This window comes from Meriones unguiculatus, chromosome 12, assembly GCF_030254825.1.
Source record: "Meriones unguiculatus strain TT.TT164.6M chromosome 12, Bangor_MerUng_6.1, whole genome shotgun sequence".
NCBI lineage: Eukaryota > Metazoa > Chordata > Mammalia > Rodentia > Muridae > Meriones > Meriones unguiculatus.
The window spans coordinates 34849461-34876144 of NC_083360.1; the positions used below are offsets into that span (position 1 = coordinate 34849461).

The following is a 26684-nucleotide window of genomic DNA, read 5'->3' on the forward strand; positions in this document are numbered from 1 at the left end:
AGGGACATCAAAGGGCCCTGAAGAGACACCCAAGGGTGATGAGACTATACCACAGAACGGAGTGGACTCAAAGGGTGATGATGTGACACTGATTTATTGGGCTGCAGAGATAGGGAGAGGCAGAGTGGCCCCAGCTTCCAGTCAGCAGCTACATTGTCAGTTCCTGTAGAGGAAGAGTCATGTTAGAAGAGGGCCTTTTCTAGAGGACTTTACAAGGGACATCTGGGCTCAAGAAGGGGCTAGCGCTTGCTTACCATGATGGCATTGACAATGTCACTGTGGTTGTCCTTCAGGGCCCGCACAGCCTTTGCCCTGGACACATTGGCCTGGGCCATCACCAGTTCAATGTCACGAGGTTCTAGTCCAGCATCCTCCACCTGGTAGAGGGAAATAGGGAGGTGGCTTAAGCTGCCTGAGGAGGCCTCTTGAAGCAGGGTGCTGCCCAGGCAGAGTAGAATACCATCCTAACCCTCACCCTCCCATCCCCAGCCACCTGTCACCTGTTCCAGAGCCTCTAGGCCTCACCTCCTCGTCTTCCTCCTCCTGCTCCTCGCACTCTGTCCTCACCCGGGGTCCAGGTGCCAACTCAGAGACCAGGGCTGACGATTCCGAGGCCACCTTGAACTTCTCTGCCGCAGCTTTGTGTACTTGCTGGGACAGGTCCTCGATCTGCAGAAGGGGACAGCTGTGTGAGCAGAGCTCGCTGGCTCCTGCTGTCTTCCCAGGCTGGCCCCCCCAAACTACAGCATGGGTGTAGCCGAAACAGACCTTGGCCTCACCAAAGACCACATAGGTGTCTGAGGCGGGGCTCTTGAAGACATCTGGCTTGGCAATAACAAACAAGATGTTCTTGGACTTCTGGATGGTGATTCTGGTGACTCCCTGAATCTGCCGCAAGCCCAGTTTCGACATTGCCTGAGGCAGAGGAAAGGAAACTCAGACCTTCCCTGTGACTGGATGGCTGCCCTTCCCCATGTCGGGCTGACCTCCCTCTGGAAGGGCCTCAGGACACTCTAGTGTTTAGGAGAAGGTGTGAGTTATAGATTTGACTCAAAGCCCTTTTTATGGATAGGATTTCACTGGCCACAGGGCATGAAGGCTGTTGGTAAAGATGCCTCTCTATACATGTCCTCTCCCAGGACCCTCTAGGGGGCCTGCCCTCAGCTGACCTTTCGAGCCTTCTTCTCACTTCGGCTTTGCTTGGCTTTGGCAATGGTCTCCTCATTGCTACCTGCTGGGCCCTGTAGAAAGATGAAGGCTAAGCATTTGTAGGGTCTGGCCTTGTGCTCAGCCAGAGACCCACCCACTTCCCCGGCCAGCACCTGTGCGGGACACTGGGCTTTCAGAGGTGAGATATCCTGCTCATCCAGCTCAGCAGACGACTCCCCGTGGCTATCTGAATGCTGGCCAGAGCCTGGGGCCCTCTGTGAGTCTGGGGAAAAGGAGAGGAATGATGGCCTCTTACTATTGCAGAGTTCCATCCCCTAGTCCCCCCGCCCCCCTCCCGCCAGGAAGAGTCCAGCTGGCCCAGGCCCTGACTCACACATACACTTACCTTCCTCCAGGCTGTCCTCATCCTCTTGTTCATGGACTGGGGACCCTCGAGGGCCAGATGGGTTCTGGGTCCCAGAGGGAGGAGGCACTTGGCTGGGGCTTGAGATGACGCAAGCCAGGTCTTTGGCATCTGTGGGGGTCACTTTGGGGTTGAGGGTGGAGTGAGGTGAGAGGCTGACACGCTGCCGGGCCCCCAGAGGCTTTGTGGATCCTGAGGTAACGGCAGCAGCTCCCTGGGCTCCTGCCTGAGGCGTCAGACCGCGAGAGGCTGGGGGCTCCTCCTCTTCCACAGAGGCTTTCTGAGGAGTGGGGCACAGACAGGGGGCTGGGGGGCCCGGGGATGGCTGGGATGTTCTTTCGAGGGCACTGGGAGCAGAAGGGTCAGGGTCCAGGAGCCTGTTCTGGGGTGTGGTGGGCAGGTCATTGGCAGAGTGTGCCGGGGAGGGGTTAAGGATGCCGGGCGTCACCTGAGGCTGTCCTGCATTGCCCAGGCCCACCGTAGGCTCCAGGTGCTGGAAGGGTGGCGCACACCTGGCTGTCTCCTCAGAGTACACCCTGCTCAGTGTGCAGGTGGCCCTTGCTGGGGACCCTGGGCAGGAGTCTAGCCTGGCTTGTACAGATATAGCCACAGGAAGCCTGGGGCCTGAGGTGTCCTTGCTGCCCAGGCCCCTTCCCTCTCCAGCTGAACTCCTCTGCTGTGGCTGGCTGACCTCAGAGCCTGCAGCAGAATGTGCCTTGAAAGTCTCCCCGGCACCTTGGGATGTTGACTTGGACCCATTTCCCTGCCCTGGTGGCTTGGGACCTCTTCCCCGCTTGTTCTTGGCTCCCGGAGCCTCTCTTTGAGGTGAGCGGGTCTTGACCCCATCATGGGCTTCAAGACATGCTCCTTTTTTGAGTGCAGCTATGTTCTCAGCTTCTTTCTCCCCTGTGCAAGATGCGGGCTCAGAGGTCTTTGTGCTCATGATGGGACCTGGCTCTTCTCCTGGAGCCCCAGAGTTGTCAGCCTTTACAGCTGGCCCTGAACCATTCTGTTGGGCTTGGTTTGAGGCTAGGAGTGCTGAGTGTGGAGGGGGTTCTGTATCCTGCTCCTCAGGCACTGGCCCTGGTCCTACAGCCATACCTAACTCCTGATGGGCCTTGGAAGCTGAAGGCTTAGTCTCCGGGGTGTCCAAGGCTGTCCCTGCTTCTCTCTGCAGGGCCTGAGAGGTGTCTTGAGCTATCAGCTCTGGGTCTGAGGTGGAATCTGTACCTTGAAGAGGTGGAGGTGTCATCACAGAGGTGTCCTGGGGTGCCGTGAGATCTCCTTCAGCCTGCTCGGACTCCATTGTGGCTGTAACCACAGATTCTAGGTCTGAGGTTGAATCTAAGCCTTGCAGGGGTGAAGGTGATGGTATTGGGGCGACCTGGGGTATGGTAACACCCTTCTCATCTGGCCGTGGTCCCAGTGTGGCAGCAACCTCAGAGTCTGGGTCTGAGGTGGGATCTGAGCCCTGCAGGGGTAGGGATGACATCATTGGAGACTCCTGGGGTACCGTGGCAATCCCTTCATCCTGCTGAGACCTCAGTGTGACCACAGCCCCAGAGTCTGGGTCTGAGGTGGGATCTGAGCCCTGCAGGGGTGGGGATGACATCATTGGAGACTCCTGGGGTACCGTGGCAATCCCTTCATCCTGCTGAGACCTCAGTGTGACCACAGCCTCAGAGTCTGGGTCTGAGGTGGGATCTGAACCCTGAGGGCATGGGGATGATGCCACGGGGGAGGCCTGGGGTTCTGTGATACCTTCCTTAGCCTGCTGGAACCCAGCTGTAGCCACGGACCTAGACTCTGGACCTGTGGTTGGATCTCTACTTTGCTGAGGTGGAGAAGATGCCACAGGGACATCCTGGAGTGCTACATCACACCTCTCATCCTGCTGAGGCCCCAGTGCAACTACAGCCACAGACTCTGGACCTGCTGTGGGCTCTGTACCTTGCAAAAGTGGGGGTAATGTCATAAGGGAGTCCTGGGGTAGTATGACACCTCCCTCGGCCTTCTGGGACCCCACTGAAGCCACAGCCGCAAACTCCAGTGTGGAGGGAAGTTCCTGGCCTCCTTCCTTCAAATTATCAGGAAGGACTGGACACAAGGTGGGGCTTGCTTTTTCCTGCAGATCTAGAATTGCCTCTGCAGTGACAGACATACAGCCTAAGTCAGTGCCTATCCCCTTCAGGCAGGGCTGAGGCAGAGCCCTGGGTGCTTGTTGAGTGACTGAATCAGCCTCTTCATTCCCCACCCAAGGGCTCACTGTGGTAGCTTCCTCCACCTGGGGGTCTGGAGTGGCTTGCAGATCAGGAGGGGTCACCATAGCCTCAGACTCCATGCCTAAAGTTGGGGCCTCTTCTGCTATTTCTGCAATTGATTCCTGGCTACTGGTAAGACAGATTTCTTGCTCTGGTATCTGAGGTGTGAACTCTGTCCCCTGAAATGTGGCCCTGCCTCTGTGTTCCTGCTCTGCATTCTGAGCACTGGGCTGGGCATGGGGCTCCCCACTGTACAGCCTGTCATCATCTGCCCCTGCATAGGAAGCCGAGTCCGAGTCAGAGGAGGGTGCCGAGGTATCATCCCGGAAGGCGAAGGCCTCATCCACGCCGTCGATGATGGACAGGTCGGACAGGGATTGTAGGAAGGAGGCGGATGTGCTGTCATCCCCACCCTCTCCAGCCAGGTCTCCATCCGGGCTTGCAGCATCAGCAGCTACTTCTTCATCCTCCTCCTCTTGGGACAGTGGTGTCACCTCCACGGCCTCCACCTGGAAGATGAGGCTACCCCGGAAGGGTAGTAGGGCGGCAGGGATCATCGGGTCGTTGGCCAGGAAGTTCGGGTCAAAGAAATGGCCCTCTTGGCTCCAGGAAGAGCTGCTATCTGCTGAGAGACTAGAGTCCGAGGACGGGGCCTCTGGAGGTGCTGTGGGCTGTGGCTCTAGTTCCTCTACCACTGACCCTGATGGGGAGAGGCCCCAGTCGGAGGGAAAGTCCAGCCCTTCAGCTGAGGCCAGCAGGCTGAGGGAACAGGACGGTGATGAAGCCCAGCTGTCCCCATCTGCTGTGATGTAGGAGCCTGAGGGGGAAGCTGGCGTTGAGTCCAGTAACTCATCCAGCAGCTTGGCCTCCAGGTCCCAGGCATCCCTGTGGGGCCCGTGGTCAGGAAGCAGGGCATAGGTGGTCTTGGTGGGGGTGGAGGGGGGTGTGAAGTAAGAATCGAGGTCAGGGGGAGGGGAAGGCACAGGAGGATCACCCTGAGAACACGGCTCCGGAGGTGGGTGCAGGGCAATGTGCCCACCCTCCCGGTCCCTGAGCACTGGCCAGGCTGCCCCGGGTGAAGGGACGACCTGGCATGTCTCCTCACCCATCACGATGCGGGGCTCCAGGGTGGTGGGGAGAGGGACTTCAGCAGGCAGAGGCTGGAGAGGCAGGCCCTCAGGGAGGACCACTGGGCTTGGGCTGCCCTCTGCTGGGTCCACCCAGGTTGAGACGGCCCCACCGGGCCCTGCATCCCAGCTGGCCCCCTCAGGTTGGGGCCGGGCACCTGGCTTGCTGGACAGGAATGTGAGGGGTAGAGGATCCCCTGGGGTCAGGGTGTGGGGCTCCTGTTGGTCCCCTTTCAGGATGGTTGCATCACATGAGAGATCTGTGGAGAGAGAAAAGGACATGACATGCTCCCTAGTCACATCTCGGGGCCGGGCCAGGTGAAGAGCCGAACATGGGACATGGGCAGCCTTCCATGGATAAAGCTGCAGAGAGGGCTGGTGTGTGGGCGAAGAGCACCTGAGGAATAGTTCCCATGTTTCAGCAGGGAGCCCCTGACGGGCTTTCTAAGAAGGGGAGCCGCGAGGAGTGCTGGGGATCAGGAACCTAGGCTTTTCTTGGAGGCACAGCGACAGCTAGCAACTTCCTGTTCAAAATCCAGCTCACCTTTCCAGCTTGGTTCAGCTAGGCTCAGCAGGGACAGAGGGCCACAAGAATCCACTGAACAACGCCGGCTCCTCCTTGTGACAAGGGCAAGAGTCCTGCACACTACAGCTCTGGAACATTCCAGGTCTGCTGTAAGCAGGAGGTTTTGCCTCTAGCCCGTCTCTTTCCTATTCTTGCTGCCTAGACTTGAGGCCAACCTCAAGCTCCCCAGAGCTCTCTGCACAGCCCGGCATGCAGCTAAGTTTCTGGAGAATGGAGACAGACACGTATCAGAGGCTGAGCAGCAGCACCCTGCTCAATGGGGCCGCGGCAGAAAATGATGCCCATGGGACAGGACAGCCGAGGGAAGACTGACCATATCTCCTCCATGGAGACAGCCATTCGTGGTGACAGATCCTCCACCATGCTGGGAGCGCCTGGCCTACCTTGGGGTCCTCCTCTAGGCCTCAGGCACTCTCTCAGCCAGAATGCTCACAAAAGCTCATGGGCTGGCATGCTTCAGCTGACACGCCACACTGCATACACATGCCCGTGCCGTGGAACACCGTGGACCAGGAAGTACTTAGGGACTTAGAAAGGTAGCAAAGAAACCTCTTTAAAGGGCAGCACACAATACCACCTCCTGTCTCTCTGGCTAATGCTGTCTTGCCTCTTGCTGCATGTCACCACGCAGGTCTCTGCACATTCATGTGGGTCCCATGGCTTTTAACTCAACCATGCAAGTGTTTCTCTGAGTGCTCAACGCCTCATTTTTAAAGACTGTAGCATCCCTCTCTCACCTGGACCACGGCCAAACACACATCTCTTTGAAGTATCCACTTAAAGCCTTCCTGCTGTCCCCAGAGCCCAGGCCAAGTCCTGCACAAGAGGGGGAGGGGCGGTGCCTAGGGGCCTGCCGCTCCAGCAGGCACACAGCCAACACTGCTGGCTTTACCACGCTCACTGGTGACGGGGTGACATCGCCTGCACCGTGGCTTTGTCTTTCTCAGCTGCTGAGCAGATCTCATCTGGGATGAGAGGGACGCTGAAGAGGAGACAGCCAGCTCCCCGGAGGTGGCACTTGGCCGTGTCAGGGCTCTTGGACACCAGCTGAACTCATTAACCTGCAGCTGGGCAACTACAGCAGTCAGGGGTCCTGACAGAAACCTCAGGTCTTTTGAGGGATACCTGGACCTGGAAGTGGGTGTGGCTAGTAGCCATCACTGGGTGTCCTGAAGTCAGGCCCTTGCCATCTTCACTTCCCAGTGTGGCTCCAGGGCAGAAATGGGCCAAGGTTAAAGTGGAAGGGAAATAAAAGCCCAAAGGGTGTGTGTGTATATGTCTCATTCAAGGTCACCAAGTAAACCAGTAAGAAACCAGATTATGACTCTGGGGCTGGGGAGTCCCAGCCTCTTCATTACCTGCTTCCCAGCAAGAATAGAGTGGCAACTGTTAGCTCTCAGTGAGGCCCCTGGCCCAGCACTGGCATCCCCATTCTTGCCCATCCTCTCCCCAGATGACTTCTTGCACACAGCAAGGTGCCCTTGGCTTTGCCCAAGTTACACATAGTCCATCTCTAGCAGGGTCATTCAAACTTGAAGGGCCTCCACCAACATTTAATGCCCCCTTCTTCTCCGAGGTCTGCATAGTAAGACCGCTGCTGGCCAGGACACCTGCCCAGAGCCCCAGCTCCCCAACTTAGCTTTGCCAGTGTCCTCTGGTTGAGCTCCCAGGTCCCAACAGTCCTACACCTCCTTTCTAAGTCTAGAGCTTGCTGCCCTGGGCACCAAGAACCCTCTGGTGGTCATAGGATGAGCCTGTAGCGATGACCCTCCCGCTTCCAAACCTGCCCACCACTGTCGGTCCTGGGACACAGTTCTCTGTGGATAATGGAACGTGATGTGGTACAGAGGCCCAAGCAAATGGGACTTGGTCCAAAGAGTACGCTCTGCCACAGCCTAGAGTGAAAGGCCAAGACACTGCCCTTCATGGCTTCAGGCTTGGAGGATGCGGTTTGTGGCCTCCAGGCTTTCATAAAATCCTGGGGGTGGGGGAGAAGAACGCAGGTGCGGGGAAGAACCAGTCTGGAAAGACGGGGAGGGGACTGTGAAGAGGCAGAGGGATGGAGGAGAAAGCCAGAGAAAAGTAGTGGGCCAGAAAGGGGAGCCGGCGCGGTCTCACCTGTGCGGGATCCAGGCCCTCCTGCCTCAGGCAGTGGCAGCTCAGCGCCCGCAGCCTCTCCGGGCATGGCCTGGACGTGTGCCTGCCGGTACTCCGTCTCTCTGTCCCTCTGTCCGTCAATGCGCTCGGAGTAGCCAGCACGGCCACCGCCCCTCTGCTGGGGAGGGGGCCGTGAGTGACGTCAGCGCCGCCCCGCCCGCCTATCGAGCCGAGTGAGCGTGCGCCGGCGCACCAGGCACTGCGGAGCTCCAGAGGGAGGGCGCTCGTTCCTTGCATTCACCCCACTGCTTCTCTCCTAGGCTGGAAGGCTGCGCCCTGCCCCGCCTTTCCCGCAGCATCCAAGGGGCCACTTGGAGTCCAGGCTCCTCCCAAGGTGACATCGCCTCTTAGCTAGAAAGAAGTAAAAGGTCTCCGGAGCCAGGGGTGCCGGTTAATCTGAGGAGATAGTTTTATATTCTGCAGAGGGGGCAGGGCCACTTTAATGAGTTGATGGCCCGACCTATTGCTCAATGACTGGACAGAGGACACAGGGAGCCGGGAGAAGGAGTTATTAACCCCAAGCCCCAAGATGAGCTGAAACAGCAGCTTGGGATTGGCTGATCCTGCCAGTCAGTCTCCATAGCAACCACCTCCTGTCTCTGTGGCAACGGGAGATGGAGCAGAGTGCGCCAGAGAAAGCAACTCCAGACAAGCTCTTGGGCCCAGCTGGATCTTTGAGTTCTGGCTCGGCAGTCTGCTTCTTTTCCTTCACCCTTCAGTTCTCCAGGCCAGGGAGGAAACACACCTCTATTTCTCGCAGGCCCTGTGCCACACATCCAGAGATGATGCTTACCGTATCCCTTCCTGCAATGTACTATGCTTCCACACTGGCTGTTGCACTACCCAGCGTGCTCCCCCTCCATTCCCAGTGCCAGGCACCAGGAGATGAATGAATGACACATTGTTCTTTGAGCTGGAGTCAGGGAAATTAGCAGCTATTGGGGCAAGCAGGGAGGGAGTGCCCGCTCTACAGGATCTTCTGGGTTTACAGTCTTCCCAGGAAGCCAGGTGCTGTTCCCCAATCCCTTGGACCTGACTCGAGGCGCAGCACGGCACACCAGTGTATCCTGGCCCACTTACCCACCATGTCCAAACGTAAGGCCAGCATCTCCTGCAAAACTGCCCCACCCCTCTCTGTTGCTGATAGTCATCCTCCCAATATTTGACTTGCTCTGTCTCCTTTATACTGCACTTAAGGACTTAAGGGCTCTTACCTTGTCTCCAAGGATCTAAGTTGTTTCCTCCTTGAAAAAAAAAATTTTTTTTTTTTTTGAGACAGGGTTTCTCTGTAGCCTTCGCTGGCTGTCCTTGAACTCACTCTATAGATCAGGCTGGCCTTAAACTCAGAGATCTGCCTCTGCCTCTCAAGTGCTGGGATTAAAAGTGCGCCACCACCGGTTTTCTTGTTTTTGTTTTTTTGTAAGCTGAATTCTACCTCCAACCCAACACTGCTCTGACTGCTCCTTCCTTACATTATTATCAACATCACAGATTTTCCAGGAACCTGAGTCATTTTGTGAGGCCTCATGGGCTTCTGGCCCAGAAAAGACAGTACAGTCTCGTCTGTTTCTTTTACTAAGATCAACTGGAAATCGAAGAAAACCAAAATAGAACTCTCAAAGATGAGAAGGCAGCCATGAAGTCGGGCCCACACCTGTAATCCCAGCACTCAGAGAGGCAGAGGCAGGGGCAGGAGGATTTCTGAGTTCGAGGCCAGCCTGGTCTACAAAGTAAGTCCAAGGACAGCCAAGGCTACACAGAGAAACCCTGTCTCGAAAAAACAAACGAACAAACAAATAAAACAAGAGAAGAATGCAGAAAGGTGGAATCAGGTGACATAACAGGAAGGCATCCTTCAGTGCCTCATCCAGTTCGTGGAGAGTGAAGTCAGGTGTTTCTGTACCCTAGCTGACCAATAGGAAAACCAGGTATGTATGACCAACAGAAAAACCACATAAAATCAAGGCTCCCCGACACCACCAACAGAGCCTGGTGGGACAAAGGAGCTCTCTGGGCAGCATATTTGTTCTCTTCTTAACCCTACAGAGGTCCTGTGAATGAGACACTAGCAGCACAAGAAAATGTCACTCAGGAAAGCCAGGCACCCCAGAAGGTGGAGGATGAAAGATCAGAGTTCAGTGTCATTCTCAGCTATATAGTGAATTTGAGGCCAGTGTGAACCTCATGTCTCATTCTGCCCCTCAAAAACAAAAACAAAACAGCCAAAAAGCCAGGCATGGTGTGGCTGTGCTGGTTAGGGTTTTTTGTTGGTTTCGTTTTTATTGTTTTGTCTTTTTGGTCAACCTGACCTAAGCTAGTCTTCTGGAAAGAGGGAACCTTTTGGGGCTGCCTCTATCAGATTACTTGTGGGTAAGTCTGAGGGGGCATTTTCTTGGTTAGTGATGGTTGCAGGAGGGCCCAGCTCACTGTGGGCGGTGTCACCCCTGGCAAGTGGTCCTGGCTGATATAAGGAGTCAAGCCATTATGCAGCTTTGTACCACCATTTCTGCCTCTGCTCCTCAACGATCAACTGATCAGGACATGTAAGCTAAATAATCCCTTTCTTCTCCAAGTTGTTTTTTTCCCACCTTTTCTTCTGGCAGGGTTTCTGTATAGCCCTGGCTGTCTTAGAACTTGGTCTGTAGACCAGGCTGGCCTCAAACTCTGAGATCTCTTGCCTTTGCCTCCTGAGTGCTGGGATTAGAGGCTGGCACCATCACTGCCCAGTCTCCTGAGTGCTGGGATTACAGGCTGGCACCATCACTGTCCAGCCTCCTAGTTACTTTTGGTTCTGGTTTTTATTACAGCAACAGAAAACAAACAAATCCAGCAACTGGAACCAGAAAATGGGTTTGTTGCTGTGATGGACTGATCATGCTGTTTTGTGAAAAGACTGGAAACATCTGGAGCTTTGGAGCTTTGGGCTAGAAAGGGCCATTGGCTGCTGAGAATTTAGTGAGCTGATACGGGAGTTTGGGAGACAGGAATGTTGAAAGAGGTACAGATGATGGAAGCCTGGCTTGTGACGTTTCAAACGGAAGCTGTGCTGGGGCCATTTGTGTAATATTTTGAAGAATCTGTGGACAGCCAGGCATGGAGACACACATATATAATCCTAGCACTCAGGGAGGCAGAGACAGGTAGATCTCTGTGAGTTCAAGGCCAGGATGGTCTACAAAGGGAGTCCAGGCCAAACCAAGGCTGCAAAGAAAAAGAATCTGTTTCTGGTTAGCTGGGACTGAAGAGTCAACCATAACTTTAACGAGATCAGCACCATGAAGTAGAAGTGAAACCTTTGCTTTACTGGGACAACTGACGTTTAGCTGGGGCTGGGGAAAAAAAATGAGCTGTAATTAATAGAGACCATCATCATGGAGGGAAAATCTTCTGCAGGTAGGTCCAATAGGACCAAGGCTTAATTTCAAACCGGCAGCTGAGCTTGGTAATGTTAAGACCATCCCAGATGGTTTTGAAGTTTCTCTGCTGGTACTGAAGACATGGGGGTCATGGAGAGGGTCATGGAGAGCAGTTGAGAAAGCAGGGAATTTGAGACACCAGGTCTGTGGGCCCACTAAGAACCACAGTGGGCAGAGTGGCCCGAGTCTACAGGCTGCATGTACTGCAGAGCTCATGACATTAACACTACTCAGGCCCACTGGAGCCCAGATTATGGTGACTTCTAGACACTGGACACGGAGCTACTTATGCTGCTGTATTTGGTTTTGCTTTGATCTGATTGTAACTGTGCCCTGGTTCTTCCCTCTTGGAACAGGAAGTACAAAAGCCCACAGTGGCTAGCGACACTCTGCCAGGCCTAGCGTGAGTGTGGTATGTGCACGTCACTGTGTATGGTCAGAGAACAGCTTATAGCAGTTGGCTGTCTCCCACCATGCCAGTCCTAGGGACTGAACTCAGGTTGTCAGAAAATGCCTTTACCAGCTGAGTCATCTTGACAGCTCCAGAACACATACTTTTATTCTTTCACACTTTTAATTGTATGAACATTGGTGTGTATGTGTGGGGTGTGTGTGTGGGTGGGTGTCAGATCCCCTAGAACTGGAATTACAGTGGTGAATTGCCATGTGGGTGCTGGGAATTGAACCCTGGTCCTTTGGAAGAGCAATCAGTGCTTTTAACTGCTGAGCCATCTCTCCAGGACAATAACATGTAAAATAGATCATCCCTTAACACAGATTTTTTTTTTAAGTCTATAAAACAGTAACAACATAATTAACAGCAGGGCATGGTAAGAGTTCCACGACAACCAGGGTTAACCAGTGAGGCCGTGTGTTTAGTGGGGCTGCCCAGCAGGAGCCTACTCTCTTCTTCAGACTCCTGTACTGCCTACCTGAAGAATGGTTCCACAAAACACCTCCACCTAACATTTGGTACCCAAACTCCTGAGAGCAGTCTCTGAATGGGGACTTCTCAGCTGGAAGCTCCAGATGTAATCGAGCTGAGACTTGCCACCTGTGAGGCAGTGTGGCTGATGGAGACCGCCCTAGCTGGCAGAACTACTAAGGATTAGGAAGTGTGTCACTGGAGCAGGCTTTGATACTTCAAAAGGATTCAGCCATCCCCAATGTGCTTTGGCCACAGCTTGGTTTGAGCGCTTAGCTGTTTTTGGTCCATTACATCCATGACATCACACTGATTAGACGAAGTGAGCTGAAAACAGCTACTCCAGGCTTGTTGGTAAAGCTTATGTGCACCAGAGAATAGAAGTAAATTCAACTAAAATTCAGGGGCTAAGACAGGATCCTCCAGAAGCCTGTGCTTTGAATCATCATCAGGATATGGTAGTGTTTCTCCTATTACTAGGATTCAAGGGTCCAGCTGGGAGTGACCCATTACAAAAACAAAACAAAACAAAACAAAACAAAACACAAGAACTTTTTTGCTTTGTACCTGTGCAACCACTGCACTCTGGTAGCCAAGAAACTTTGTTACTTCATCAGGCAGTGCTCCTGCCCAGGGCAGAACAAACACCCCGATGAACTGTAAACCAAGACTTTTCCTTGGCCACTTTAGGCTCCTGATGCCCTCAAGTCAACTGGTTAAGTAGTTATAGTTGGACATCTTTAATCTCAGCACTTAGATGCAGGTAGATCTCTGTTGAGTTTGAGGCCAGCCTGATCCCCCCCGCCCTGCCGCCCAGCCTGGTTCCAGGACAGCCAGGGTTTTGTTGAGACCCTGTCTCAAAAAGAACCAACTGGGGGGGGGGGGTCTGGAGAGATGGCTCAGTGGTTGAGGGCACCAGCTGTTCTTCCGAAGGTCCTGAGTTCAATTCCTGACAACTACATGGAGGCTCATAATCACCTGAAAAAAAAAATCTGGTGCCCTCTTCTGGCATGTAGGCACACATGCAGGCAGAATACTGTTTAAATAAATAAATCTAAACAAACAAACAAAAAGAACCAAGCAACAGCCTCCCCCCCACGACAACAACAAAAAACAGCCTCAAACAATCATAAGCAGGCAGTTCTGTTAGGTGTGACTGATATGGACCAGGGGAACTGGACTGCTTCTCCCAAACAAAAGGCTGCTGAATGCAAACGGCCCTTTCGGGATACTCTGGTGTTGCCATGTCCTGTGGTTAAGTCCAATGGGCAGTTTCAACCCAGTCCAAGGAGGAAGCATTTTGGGGGATAGGGAAGAGCCTCCCCCAGAGTGGGTAGTATCTGCTGGCCTGTTGGAATGTATAGGAGTTTGAGGTGGGCCAGCAGGATGGCTCAGTGGGCAGTGTGCTTGCTCTATAATCCCAGAGGCCTGAATTTGATCACAGATAAACTTGGACAAATCATCCTCTAGCTTACTTCCATGCAGAACTGCCCTAGCTGTTGCCTCCTCAAGCGACAGGGGGCTCCTAGTCTTTCAGGGTTAATTACCTGTGCCCTTACCATGGGTGACATTACCTAAAAAAAATCCTGAGATTCTACAAGAGACGTTCCTTGTCTCATGCTCATGAAGACCTGTGCTGTGTGGTGGCCCAAGACTAAGCAGTAGCCGTGAGTTCAAAGCCAGCTTGGTTTGAGTTCCAAGATAGGCAGAGTAAAGAGTGAGATTTTTTCTGTGTTGCCTTGACTGTCCTGGAACTCACTCAGTCCAGGCTGCTCTCAAACTCAGCAATCCACGGGCCTCTGGCATCCTGAGTGCTGGGATTAAAGATGTGCACAACCACTGCCGGGCTTGAGACTGTCTTGAAAACAAACAAAAAATTCCTTAGTGAGGCCTCCTGTTTAAAAACGGTTTCAGTTGTTGTAGCTTGTTTTCCCATAGAATTTTTAGGATTTTAGTAGAAATTATGCTAAGTCAATGGAACAATTTTAGAAGACACATTATTACTGTCCTGAATTGTGCAATCAACAAACATGCCTTTTATTTTTGTAGGTTGATAGCTTTCACCACTATTTTGCAGTTTCTGTTTCTTCAGTGTATAGCCAAGGGGCTGGAGTGATGGCTCAGTGGTTAAGAGAGCTATCGGCTCTTCCAAGGGACCTGGGTTCAACTCCCAGCACCCATATGGCAGCTCACAACTGTCCGTAAGCAGTTCAAGGTGGTCTGACGCCCAAACACCAATGCACATAAAATAAAATTAAATAAAAAAAAAAAAAAAAAAAAAAGAAATGATTGAATGTAAGTGGCACCATGCTATTTGTTCATGGTTGGGGCAGGGGGGATGCGGAGAGGAGACTGAGACAGGGTCTTATATGTAGCTCTGTCTTGGACCTGACTCTGCAGAACAGGCTGGCCTCAAACTCACAGAGGTCCACCTGCCTCTGTCTGCAGAGAATTGCAGCGCCACGGCAGGCCTGTTTTGTTTATACAGATTTAGCCACGTATATACATGTTTATCTCAGTTTGTGCAGGCTTGTGATCTCCTAGAGCTAGAGTTAGAGGCAGAGATGGGCGACCTGACATGGATTCTGAGAACCACACAGATCCTTTGAAAGGGCCTTGGCAAGATCCAGGCCAGAGACCACAGTGCACTCACTCACTCACACACACACACACACACACACACACACACACACACAAAAAAAAAAAAAAAAAAAAAAAAAAAAAAAAAAAGGAAAAGATGGATAGCGCGTGAGGAACAGCACCTAGCCTGGCCTATAGATGATATGCTCTGGTATGTGTGTGTGCACACACAAACACAGGTGTACAAAGAATCTGGGTAAGAATGTTCCTCCTTTGAGGATGAGCACTTGCCTCAAAATGGATCAAAGACTGGGGGCTGGGGAGATGACTCAGTGGTTAAGAGCACTGGCTGCTGTTACAGAGAACCTGGGTTCATTAGCCAGCACCCACAGGACAGCTCACAAGCTCACAACTGCAACTGCCGTTCCAGGGCATCTGACACCATCACAGACATATTTGCAGGCATAACATTGATGCACACAATATATATATGTAATTAGAAAAAAATGGATCAAAGAACTCACTTTGCAGACCAGGCTGGCCTCAAACACAGAGATCTGCCTTCCTCTGCCTCCTGAATGCTAGGATTAAAGGCATGAGCCATACCATGCCTGGCCTATCAACATTTTAAAGAAAATAATTTCAAGATTTTTTTTTTTTTTTTTTTTTTTTTTTTTGATCTACAAGAGTAGTTCCAGGACAGCCAGGGCTACACAGAAAAACCCTGTCTCAAGAAACAAACAAAAAGACTTGACACCAAAGTACAGCCCATGAAAGAAAAAATGAATAACTGGTCAGGCACAGTAGCCCAGCACTCAAGGAAGCAGAGGCAGCCTGATCTATAAAGTGAGTCCAGGACAGCCAAGGCCACACAGAGAAACCATGCCTTGAAAAACAAAACAAAACAAAACAATAATTGAATCTAATGAAAATTTTATTCTCTGTAAAAAGCCAAGAGGACTAAAAACCACAAACTACTGAGTGGGAGAAAAACATTTGCAAACTGCATACTCAACAAAGGACTGTGACATCTGTCTATAGAACAATCAAACCTAGGTGGCTCAGTAGCAGAGCACTTGACCAGCATGCCTAAGATCCTGGGTTTGAAACCCAGCACTGCCAACAGCCAATGACATGCTACTATAACCAGCCCATCAACACCAAAAACTGGGACATTTCAGAAACAAGACAGCTAGCAAATGCTCGTCGATTTTTATCAGAGACAAAAAGGTGCTCAGAAAGATTAGCAGCAACTAGGGAAGCAAAGCCACACCTGCCAATGAAGAACAGCAGAGAACCTTTAGCTCTCAGCACCATACCAACGCCAGGGGGATTTGATGCCTCTGATCTCCACAGGCACCTTCACTCAGGTGCTCATACCCACAAGGAGACACACCTATACAAAATTAAGAGACCTTGAAAGCAAATAGAAGCACTATCAGTAAAATGTTAGGTCAAGCACTCACAAAAAGCACGGTATCAATCTAGAAAATTCATGTCCCTAGATCCAATCTCTGAGGTTTACATCCCGAGTCTTCCTTGGACCAATCTTAGACTGAAGGCAGTACACCAATGTCTATAGGTAGTTAACATGGGCCAGGGGTCCTATGGATCTGTGGTGATAGGAACATTCTCCAGCTAATTTCCGACTATGTCAGCAAAGTCCTAGCACTGAGTATTAACTGAATGGTGATATTCCGTTAGCTCCACACCAGCAGGCCTCCCCAGTTGGCTGCCTCAACCCAGAGCAGCTGTGGCCAGATGTTCCCTCCCATAAGCCAGTTCTAGCCACTTCCCTGCTCCCCCCTCACCTCTGTGGTGAGCAACAGCCTGTGCAGGAGAGTGCTCTGGGAGGAAAGTAGGGTAAGGACCTCCTTTGGCCTGTAGAAAGCCCCATCTATGGGAGTCTCCTGCAGAGGCTAGAAGGTAGACATCCTGCTGCTGCTCACAGCAGCAGGGGCCCTGGACTCCACCTGCTACAGTGGTTCCCAAGTTGGCTGTCATTAAGGTAACCATGAGAGTAACTGTCTGGCTGTGTATGGATCGTGTGGTATCAGCCAAAGGGACTTTTCTATTTTCCCAGGACCAGGGCCTCCCAAATGTTCACACCACCTTTTGTTATCAGATACTCGCTAGTTACATAGGGATGGCAGGGAACCTCTCAGGACTATAATTGCAACTCTGCTGTACACTCCAATTCTAGTCAGCTTCCTAGGAAGCTCAAGTGTCTAGGACCAGACCCGTATAAGTCCTAGGTTTTCTTTCAAGTCAGCTCTCCTCTGCTGTGCTGCACCATGCAGGCATTTTTGGGAAGTTGGGGGAGAAGAGTACAATGGGTAGAACCTGGAGACCTAGGGAAGGAGACAGGGTGTGTGTTTCCAAAATAGAGGGGACAGGACAGACAACATACACAGAGCCTAGGAGGGTATCATCCACCAGAAGATTTATTAGGACCACTCATCCTTTGAGGCTGTTGGCCACTCCCTACTCTGGCCAAGGTCCTTCATGATTCATCCTTAAGGATGACAACTCTGGCTTGCCCAGCACTCATTGATGGGCCCCTGAGCAGTCATGTCTCTGGGATGCATTCTGAACTGATGGGAAAGGTCATTTAGCTAGCTCTTCAGCCACTGCTTTCCGCATCTTGTCTTTGAGGTAGGCGGCTTTCTGCCATTCAGACTTGAGATCCAGCCATTCATAATACGGGACCTGGAAGAAGGTAGTGGAGACAGGTCACATGGGTGGTGGAGTCCTTTTTTTGCCTTTGCATGGCCAGTGGTGGGAACCCCTACTCTCTCTGTGCTCGTGACTGACAGCTATAAAGAACCAATCCTTGGCCTTCAAGTCCTCAGGAAGAGTGCCTGGTTATCTATGCACATGGAGAGAGAAGTCTTGGCTCTAGCAGGGGCAAAGAGACTGCAAAACAGATAGTTGACAGAAGGGCTTTAGAAAAAAAGCGACAGAAATTCTATGTAGCCCTCATTCATAGCTCTGAATTTTCTTTGCAAGAAGCTCAGCACTTCATGAGTGATCTGAGCACTGAGATATCCTGTGCTGTGGCCCCACATGGTCACACAGTGGCAGTCAGTCATAGGGTAAGCGCTAGCTCCAAAGGCAGAGCAAGAGTTCCAAGGCTGTGCAGCATTCTAGGTAGTGTCTTCTCCCTCTGCAGTGACCCCCCATGCCCACCAGGTACTCACATCTACCACCAGAAAGCCTGCAGCCAGAACATGTCGACGGGCCAGGACAAAACGGCCCAACAAGTCCTTGCTTCGGCTGTTGAAGTTAGGGAACTCCCAGCGCAGGAAAGCAATTCTAGCGGGATGAAAGGGTGCTCGTAAGACAAGCTCTCTGGTTAAGCCAGTAGTTAAAAAAAATATCCAAGAACAGTGGTACTGCTGTATCCCTCACCACAGCCACGACCAGGACTCCCTGACCACATACCTTTTAGCTCCTGGGGGTAGTGGCTGCTTCCCCACTGGCTGGGCAAGGTGAGGAGCAACAAAATCTCTTAGGGGCAGAAAGTGGCCATCGGTATCCAGGAGCACCTCTGCATCTGCAGGGAGGGAATGGGATGAGGACCTGCAGGTGATGCCTCAGGGACCCTACACAAACAGGTACTAGGGGAGGTGCCTACAGTTCTCTGGGTTGCTCTTTGCTGTACCACGATGGGTTACGAAGGGCCTTTCCCAGCAGAAGGGAATCCTTACCCAGCACCCAGCCATACTGTGTGGCCACCTCCAGGCTGCCCTGGTTAGTGTTCCCCAACAGGGCCTTCAGCGTCTCTTGCAGCTCCTTTTGCAGGGGTGTCGTCTTCTTGCTAGAGGATGAGGGACTGGGGGCTATAGCTGAGGCTGGCAGGAAAGGGCCTTTATATTCAGGATGTTCCAGCAGGGCAGTGCTATTGATATGGACCAACTTCTGGAAGGTACTCTGATCCTTTGGAGACGTGCTTTCTGGGGAAAGGAGAGAGAAAGGTAGAGTGATGTAGAGCAGGGGTGCAGAAATGGGGATCACAAGAGACCACATGGGAAGTCCAGTCCAGCTTTAGGCTGTCGTTCCAAAGTTAAGATCTGTGCCAACTGCAGGGAGTGGTTGAAGGAGTCACGGAGCTGTGCTTTGTGTGCTCTGGCCTCCTCCCGTCTCTGCTCCAGACTCTTCCCCGGCTGGCAGGCCAGAAAGCTCCCGTGTCACTGTAGAGTACGCACATTTATGTTGTGTGCAAGGCAGAATCCTCACCTAGAAATCGCGTGTGGAGTCCAGGATGAAGAACGGTTTGCAGCTCTGCTTCCCGCACCTGCTGCAGCACACACAGTGCCCACACCAGGTCCACCTGCAGGACTGGCTCCAGGCTCCCTAGCATGGAGTCCAGCTTTTCATGTACCTGAGCAAGTAGAGTGGAGAAAACAGGCTTAGCCAGGGCCTGCAACATCCTAGGAAATTCTGCAGGCAAGCCCTGGTTTTGACCTGCCATACTGGAGCCAGAGGCAGCTACCAGAAAGCAAGACCAACTTCCTGACTACAGAAGGCCTGCACCAAGCCCTGGCTGACGTATGAGGAACTTTCCCTGTGCCTGGAGTCTAGTATCTTGGTGTTATTTAGCTAGGTTCATTCATATCTCCCCCCCAGGAGCAGGGACCCAAGAACTCAAACCACTTGTGAAGCTCCCCCAGGGGGCCTGGTGATGAAAGGAGAAATTTCAGCCAGGGCACACAGGTGGTTACACAGCTTTCGGCCCTGGCTGGTAGCGCCCAGAACCGTACCAGGCAATGCCCCAATAACCTGCCTGTTCTCCAACGGTCTCTGGGATGCCCGTTCTCCACGTCAAACCTTCTGCTCACCCCCGGTCCCAACCCTCCTAGACAGTGGCTTGAGGCAGAAGTGTGTCAGAACTGCAGTAGCTCAGTGTCCGTACCAACTTGAAGAATTGCTCCTCTTGTTCAGAACGGAAGTTCAGACGGGCAAAAGCAAGAACAACGCTGCACAGATGGGCTAGTGAAACATCCTGGGTTCTGCTCAGGAGGTGCTAAGATATTAGAGGGACAAAGTAAGTGGCCTGCCAGCAGCTGTCTCCCCCCTCTCTAAGAGTCCAGACTGTGCTCCCATTAGCAGCGTCCCAGAATTCAACTCCCTCATAGTGACTTTAGAACCTCTTTGACAGCTCTAGGGAAATGTGCATACAGGTACCATGTTTTCATACAATGTATTTGGAGTGGCCAGTGGCTGGGAGTACAAAGGTACCTCCCTTTCCTGTGTAGAGCCATGGCTGCCCCGAGACAGATGGAAACAGGATACTCTCAACCATGTTTTCCCCACCATTAGACATAACCTTCCAAATCAGAGTAAGAAAGAAGCCTATATTTACAACCCACAAACGAGCATTTTCAGCTTGACTTTACTTCCGTAATTAATGCAGCAGTTCTCAACTGAGGCCTGCAAAGCCTCTGCACAGAGAACCCGAGTCCTAACTCACCTGAGTAAAGGCTTCAAACAAAGGCAGGTTGAGCCACTTGAGGAAGGCAAAGGACTTGGCACATCGGGCCACCTCGCCAGGTGTCATGCTGGGAATGAAGGGCAGGAGGTCAGCAGCTAGGCGCTGGCACACTTGGGTTTGGTGGAAACTGAGCTTACCTATGTGATGGAGCAGACACCAGAGATTAGTTATGGGGGAGGTCAATGTCCCACAGCCACTGCCCCACTCCACCTCAGACTTGACATCTAGGGCTTGGTGTCTGTGACTAATTTATCCCTGAACCTAGCATCAAGAACAGGGCTCAGAGGTCACGGAATCTCTATGGCAGCCTTCTGGGCCAGTGCTTGCCATCATTAGGACAGGCACAGAATTTGACACAGCTGCAAGTGTCCATGGTCAGGGCCCTTTCTTCTCACCATAGGCGTAGGTCAGGTCCAGGAGCATGCCTTTCGTCAGTGGGAAGGGCTTCTGTACCAGGTGGTAGGAGATGGCCCGCAGCAGGGGCACCGACCGCCGGCTCTGTGCTGCCAGAGTCATTAGCACCTTCCGAAGCTCATCAGGGCCACACTGCTCCACCAGCTCCAGGCACTGTCAACCACAGCCGCGCAGGGATCAGCTGAAGTGGTTGGGACGAGCTGGGGGCAGGGGTCCCATCCAGTGCAGCCCCTGTGAGACAGCAACTGGGCCTGAGCTGACTCAACACAGGCCCAGCTACATAGAATCACCCTTTTTGCCTGCCCCAGGGACTCCTAGATTTGGAGTGCAATGTCTGCAGCCAAACTTATCCCTAGGTCCCAGGGTAAGGGACATAGGGCCCATGAGCAGCAGAGCTTGCTGTGGCAGCCATTTGGGCCAGCTCCCGTCACGAGAAGATGGGAACCGAATTTGACTAGACTGCAGGGATAGCAACATGAAAAGGGTAGCAGACACACCCATCTATAGAATTCTAGCTAGAGGCTGAGCTGTGCATGGGATAGCTCAGGCCTGACCAGGATTCCTGTGTATTAACTTCAGAAGTTGTCTGCCACACCTACTTAAGACAATGTGGTTAGATGTTGGCTTTATGTGATTGGAGACCTTCTCCATGTGATACTTGAGACTGGACAGAGGCTTCCAGGGCTGCAACACCATTTCCCTTTTTGCAGAAGACTATCACCCAAGGAGTGGCCCCAAAGTCCCAGGTCTCTTCTCAGGCCCATACCTTGTCTTCCAGGCGGTTCATCAGTGATTCTGAGAGGTGCCCTGCCTTCGTCATCAGGGTCATCAGTGTCCGGCTGTCATTGATCTCTGTCCAGCGCCTCTCCAGGTGCATCAGCAGCTCAGCCAGCAGTTCCTGGGAGTGCTGCTCCCGCATGAAGGAGACACAGGACTCAAGCAGGAAGACCAAGTGCTTGTACTTGAGCCTCCGCAGACGCCAGCGCACTTCCTGCTCCACCGACTGTAGCTCCTTGGAGGTCTGAGGAAGCGCAAGTGTGTACAGGCTCCGCAGCAGCTTCACCAGGGTCCCATGCCAGACTGAACTTATCTGCACAGAAAAGTACAAGGACAGCATGAAGCCAGTTCCAGTTACTTAACACAACTATTCCAAGCAGCTACTTCTACCCCAGCCTCACTGCGTGGTCCTGCGGCCTCCAAAGTATCTAGGACGCCTACCAGAGGTGGCCTAGAACGTTTACCATTGCAAGAAAGAGTTCTAAGTATTGAGATTCTTCAATACAGATTCAATCTGATGTGGTTGGCATAGTAACGTGGTACACACGTGTGCTACAAGCACAAGAGATACAAACACAGGTTAGACAACCCGGGCCTAAGGGCCTTGCCTCCAACAGTACCAGGTTTCTATGTCCAGTTTTGTTACAGACTTACTACTTTTGCTTACAATGACAAATTTTTAGATATGAAAAAAACATGTCTTCAGAAAAATTATTGAGTTTGAGAAGCTCTAACTCTTCCACGTTTCTTTAACAAGTATGTGGTAACGTGGAGTTGTTCCCAAGCTTCAGAGCAGTTCTGGGTCCAGGTCCTGCTCTCCTACTGCCACTACTGCCCCCTTTCTGAAGGCTGACTCTTCTATGCATGCAGTGACTCAGGTCTTCGGAGCTATGGGGAGAAGCCATCTTGGCTGAGAGCCTACCATCAGGAAGAGCGCAAATGGTATGACACTCGTGCAGAGTCCAACTCTCTGCGCCTCTCAGGGCCACTGGAGGAATGGGAAGCGCACCAGAAGGAGGTGAGCTGGAAATGAAGCAGCTGCTGTCTGAGGGGCTGAGGCAGAGCAAGCACTGCTGTTATTACAGCCCCAGGGAGTCTGGGTGCCTGCATCTCTCTATCCTCCTAGACAAGTCCACACACACACACACACACACACACTGGAGTTAGTATAGAGCCTCAAAGAATGTTGGTGCCTCACACAGGAAAGAGGGAGAAGAAGGGTACCAAGGGAGCCTACTCAGAAACTGTGGGCATGGGTGGGGCCTTCCCAGGCCTCTGCATTTGCAGGCACACACAGTTTAGAGCTGCAGTTTTCAAACCCGGACAGCAGCAAACCCCACCATAATTTTACATTGTGAAAGACTTGGTCTCAGGGCTGGGAGGATAACTTGGGAGGGTAAATGTGCTTGCAGTTAAGCCTGATGGAAGCAGAGAACTGCCTCCTATAAGTGCACCACGACCTCCACATGCATGCCACAGAACACAAAAGAAGCAACCACTTAAAACCACAAAACTCCTTTGTTGCTATTGCTGCTGTCTCACAATTCTGCAAAACAATGTTTAGTCTTGTCTCTTAAGACTTTAAGTTAGTTATCTCTGGGAACATTAAACAAAATAAAACAAAAAACCACAACTAGAATTAAAACCCCATAGACTAAGGGGTTTAACTTTATTTTATGAACTGCATACTCAAGAGGAAATAAGTGAATCTGACCTGACACAGTGTAAGCTGAGTAACATGCTTAACTACAAAAATACAAAAAGGAGTTCTATACTATCTACCTCATTAAAAACAGCCACATCTTACAGTAATTTAAAAACCTGTAGCTTTTTAAAAAAAAGTTAATGTATACCTGCATGCCAAGAGAGCATGAGATCCCTTTATAGATGGTTGTGAGCCACCACATGGTTGCTGAGAACTGAGGAACCCTGGAAGAACAGCCAGTGCTCTTAACCCCTTAGCCATCTCACCAGCTCTAACCCCCAACCCCCAGCTTTTAAAGCACTTAGCCCAGCCCCTCTTTATTACACTGAGACTAGGGAGGGAGAGGCCAGTTTAGCCAAGGCAGGTCTGTACTTCCTTTTAGGTGGTAGAACCCAGGGAAATAGCTTTGTGAAGGGGTCTTTCCTCTGGCTGTAGCTGAATGGGGCCACAGAACCACACAAACAGGCCTTATCTTACCCTGACACCACTCTTTGAGGGTTTGCTAGAATATAGCCCTAGGTTCAGAGGCCTTCCATTAGCCATATGCATCTCTTCTAACTTCAAGAGTGGTGTCAAGGGGCAACAAGACACCTAGGGCTGGGAGTAGGAATGCAAGCCAAAGCTCTGCTGTTGAGGGGAAAGCACCAAAGGAACCGGAAAGAACTAGGCTCATTTCCTGTACTTCTGACACCAGGTGTTAGGTTGCCTAAAGAGGCAAAGAGGCTCCTGGGAGGATAAACAAAGAGCACTACAATGTTCTTTGGCTATTTCCCCTCATGCATACCCCCAGGCACCAGGTCACACTCACCTGATGGTTAACTAGCCTGACAAGCTGCTTAAAGCGGGCATCCTCTATAAGCAAGGCCTTTTCCTTTGGCTTCTCGGACAGCACGTAAGAGAGCCTGATGAGGATAAGGGCCAAATGGTTGTGGTGCAGGCTATGATCACCACCTAGAAGTTGCAGCAGCTCCTCTGGCCTGGTGGCTTTCTCAATGAGGTGGTCCACCTCTTGACGCTCTGGATAGGGAGTGAACACTTGCTCTTTTCCCAACAGCTCTGTCAAGGAACCCGAGGAGGGGGAACTGACCGAGGTGACTGAGGAGGTCAAAGTCTTACAGGCCACTCCAGCAAGTCTCAGCTGCCCAACTGGAGCAACAGCAGGGATTAGGCGGGCAGCTTCTCTCAGCAGGCATGTGCACTGCTTCATTAGGCGAGCTGCCATGATGGTGAGAACAGCGAAGAGGGAAGGAGAGAAGATCCCTAGCAAGTGATTCCAAAGTCCTGAAGAGAAGAGAGAAGGGAGCATTATGTACACTCAAAGAAACCATGGGACATGAAGATACAGCTGATTATACAACTGGCCTCAGGCTTTCTGCATTCTGAACACTCATTATGTATGAAGCAAAAGTCTGGAGTGGCTTCTGTTTCAGGACAGAAAGCGGCCAGACACCACGCCTCAGCATTATGTCTTGGGAGGCACCAGTCCCAGCTGCATATCAAGACTCACCCAGGCCCCCAGGCCCCACTCAATGCTTCCTGGATGAGAATGTAGACATGTGTGTCTTGCACAGCGCTGACTTATTTTGTTTTTAATTTCAGTGGTATCCAAAGCAGTAACTACTGACTTCAAGAAACATAACAGGATATTCTAAGTCACACTGATTAACCAACATGAAAAAAAGATCACTCCCCTTAATTTTTTGAGAAAAACAAATAAAGTTGTTGTTGTTGTTTTTTTTTTTTTTTTGGTGCCTGTGCATTTGGGGTTACAGTTGAAAGACTGCTCAGCAGTTAACAGCATTTGCTGTTTTTTTTTTCCCCCAGATTATCAAAAGCCCCCAGCACCCTCATCAAGGACTCACATCTGCCTATAACTCCAGCTCCAGGGATCTGACTCTCCCTGGGCCTCATGTGTATCCACATTCACATACAGACATACAAATAAAGAAAGAAAAAAATTAACTGGCTTTAAAACAAACAGAACTAGAGTCTCCTATAGCCCAGGCCGATTACACTTATTTCATGTAGCTGAGGATGACCTTGACCTTCCATTGCTCCTGCCTCCACCTCCCAAGTGTTAGGATTCCAGATATCCTACCACGCTTGTTTTATGCAGTCCTGGGCATCAAATCGTCAAATCCAGGGCTTTATGCGAGCCTGGCAAGCGGTTCCAACTAAGCCACACCCCAGAACTCAAGCTCGGAATCCATCACAGCAAATACTCCCTACCACCACCTAGGGCCACCATCACGGCTTTTATCCTACCCCAACAGTACAGGCACCATTCCAATCACGCTTTGCACTTTCATCCCACAGTGCAAGGCTTGCTACTGCCCTCCTTGCACTGTGGGCACGAAAAAGCACACCACCCTTTCTCAAGTCCTGCAAAATGTTACCTTCTTCGAGAACATGCTACATAGCCATATGAAGTTTCTCTCGCCAATTCTGCCAGTCTTGTTCCCTGTGAGATAGGAACCACGAGAAACAAGTTATCGGACTTTGCTTCAACCAAAGCAGGAAACACCTTAAATTCTTTTCCGTCTCCAGGAATCGGATATGTGGCCAGCTTATTTTATTGTCACACACGAACAGATTACTGCAGCTGTAAAAGACTGGCTTAACTTGTACTTACGGGGTAATAAAATATGGCTCAGAAGGGGGGAATATCTACCCAAACCCGACATCCACCTGCTGAACCCAGACAGTAAGGAAGCGCTGGCAAACATTATCTTTTTTCAAGACGACTCTTAAGAGCAATTTAAATCAAACCTGCGTTTAAGTATCAGACTTGAAACCTAAAAATACAGAAACACGAAGAGCGACCGGCAGGGATCGCCAAGGGTCACTGGGCGCAGCGTAGCTTCCCCAGCTAGGCCTCGTGTCTAACGCGGGCAGAGGAGGGGCGCGTGCGCAATAGCCGTCCGGAACCGAATCTGCAACCGGCCAGCGCCCTTGGGCCACGAAGTCAAAAGGTGTGTCCCGGGGGCCCCACAGCGGCCCCGCTGGCCCTTACTAACTGCTGCCGTTCCCAGCCGCCCTTCCCGTCCCGGGTACCTACGCTCAGGAACCCAGTCTCTCCACGAAGCGAGACTGGTGCAGCGATCACCCTCGCTGACCTCCATCAGCGCACCGCCTCCACGCGGACCGGCGCGCTCCTTACGTCATCTCCGCGCCGCCGGAAGCGAGGTTGCTGAGCGCTGCCAGCCGGAGTCCACGCCGCTCTCCTCTTCCCGGCAGGCGCCATCTTTGCTGAGCACAGGAAGCTTCCTTCCGGTATTGGGGTGGGTAGTGAGAGGCCACATTAGGGAACTCAGACAGAAGGGAGGAGGTGAGTTCTGGAAGGCAGGGCTAGAACCTCGGACCTGTGCGGTGTTTGGGTAGCGACCCTAGCTTCAGTCCGTGTTGCACCATTCCCTTGGGCCTTTCACAGGTTCTGTAAAGAGATATGAGTTTGGGGCAGCCGGCCGCGGTGGTGACTTTGAGGAATGGGGAGGGAGGGTGCTGTCAAGCGGCGACTAATTACAGAGAAGCGAGTTGTAGCTCCCGCTGAAGGTCTTCGTGGAAATGCAAGCAGTTTGTCTGGATTAAACAACAAAAGTATAGACCACATACGATGGCTGTTATGTTACGGTGCGGCGAGGGGGGGTACTATGGAATGACCTGTACGCC

General features: G+C 51.9%; 3 protein-coding genes and 2 non-coding genes across 10 annotated transcripts in view; all 5 read right to left on the reverse strand.

The window, feature by feature from the left end:
• Nucleotides 1-75: 75 nt before the first annotated feature.
• Nacad (NAC alpha domain containing) lies at nucleotides 76-7876 on the reverse strand. Its single transcript, XM_021648227.2, has 8 exons — nucleotides 7666-7876; nucleotides 1556-5221; nucleotides 1323-1432; nucleotides 1170-1241; nucleotides 769-915; nucleotides 526-669; nucleotides 255-377; nucleotides 76-163 (listed from the first exon to the last, which is right to left on the reverse strand). The coding sequence occupies exons 1-8, from the start codon at nucleotides 7730-7732 to the stop codon at nucleotides 149-151; spliced, it is 4344 nt and encodes a 1447-aa protein (XP_021503902.1). The 5' UTR covers nucleotides 7733-7876; the 3' UTR covers nucleotides 76-148.
• A 9175-nt stretch (nucleotides 7877-17051) lies between these two features.
• On the reverse strand, nucleotides 17052-26201 carry Tbrg4 (transforming growth factor beta regulator 4). 6 transcript variants are annotated; one of them, XM_060365652.1, is made up of 13 exons: nucleotides 26074-26200; nucleotides 25412-25476; nucleotides 24132-24296; nucleotides 23824-23917; nucleotides 21300-21623; nucleotides 20515-20686; nucleotides 20099-20256; nucleotides 19541-19651; nucleotides 18865-19009; nucleotides 18336-18581; nucleotides 18070-18181; nucleotides 17826-17940; nucleotides 17052-17334 (listed from the first exon to the last, which is right to left on the reverse strand). In XM_060365652.1, the coding sequence occupies exons 3-13, from the start codon at nucleotides 24206-24208 to the stop codon at nucleotides 17233-17235; spliced, it is 1656 nt and encodes a 551-aa protein (XP_060221635.1). In that variant the 5' UTR covers nucleotides 24209-24296; nucleotides 25412-25476; nucleotides 26074-26200; the 3' UTR covers nucleotides 17052-17232. The 6 variants fall into 6 exon arrangements, with proteins under 6 accessions (XP_060221635.1, XP_021503907.1, XP_021503908.1 ...); XM_021648232.2 differs by having other exon boundaries at nucleotides 23824-24296; nucleotides 26074-26201; XM_021648233.2 differs by having other exon boundaries at nucleotides 23824-24296; nucleotides 26070-26162.
• LOC132646883 (small nucleolar RNA SNORA5) lies at nucleotides 20352-20483 on the reverse strand. Its single transcript, XR_009585222.1, has one exon. It is a non-coding gene; the product is annotated as a small nucleolar RNA SNORA5 (small nucleolar RNA).
• Nucleotides 20862-20997, reverse strand: LOC132646884 (small nucleolar RNA SNORA5). Its single transcript, XR_009585223.1, has one exon. It is a non-coding gene; the product is annotated as a small nucleolar RNA SNORA5 (small nucleolar RNA).
• LOC110555164 (whey acidic protein-like) overlaps nucleotides 26137-26684 on the reverse strand; it is a 16352-nt gene continuing 15804 nt past the window's right edge. The window contains exon 5 of the mRNA XM_021648226.1: nucleotides 26137-26282. Within this exon, the coding sequence (XP_021503901.1) occupies nucleotides 26137-26282 (146 nt within the window). The remainder of the gene's footprint in view (nucleotides 26283-26684) is intronic.

Excerpts from the sequence above, each read along its gene's own strand:
- Nacad (XM_021648227.2), bottom strand. The coding sequence starts at position 7,732 with ATGCCCGGAGAGGCTGCGGGCGCTGAGCTGCCACTGCCTGAGGCAGGA. Across the intron at positions 1,433-1,555 it reads TGAGGACAGCCTGGAGGAAG|ACTCACAGAGGGCCCCAGGC; the intron begins GTAAGTGTATGT and ends CCTTTTCCCCAG. Across the intron at positions 916-1,169 it reads GTGAGAAGAAGGCTCGAAAG|GCAATGTCGAAACTGGGCTT; the intron begins GTCAGCTGAGGG and ends CCTCTGCCTCAG.
- Tbrg4 (XM_021648232.2), bottom strand. The coding sequence starts at position 24,237 with ATGGCAGCTCGCCTAATGAAGCAGTGCACATGCCTGCTGAGAGAAGCT. Across the intron at positions 20,257-20,514 it reads GGACCTGACCTACGCCTATG|GTAAGCTCAGTTTCCACCAA; the intron begins GTGAGAAGAAAG and ends TCCATCACATAG. Across the intron at positions 17,335-17,825 it reads CAGGCTTTCTGGTGGTAGAT|GTCCCGTATTATGAATGGCT; the intron begins GTGAGTACCTGG and ends ACCTTCTTCCAG.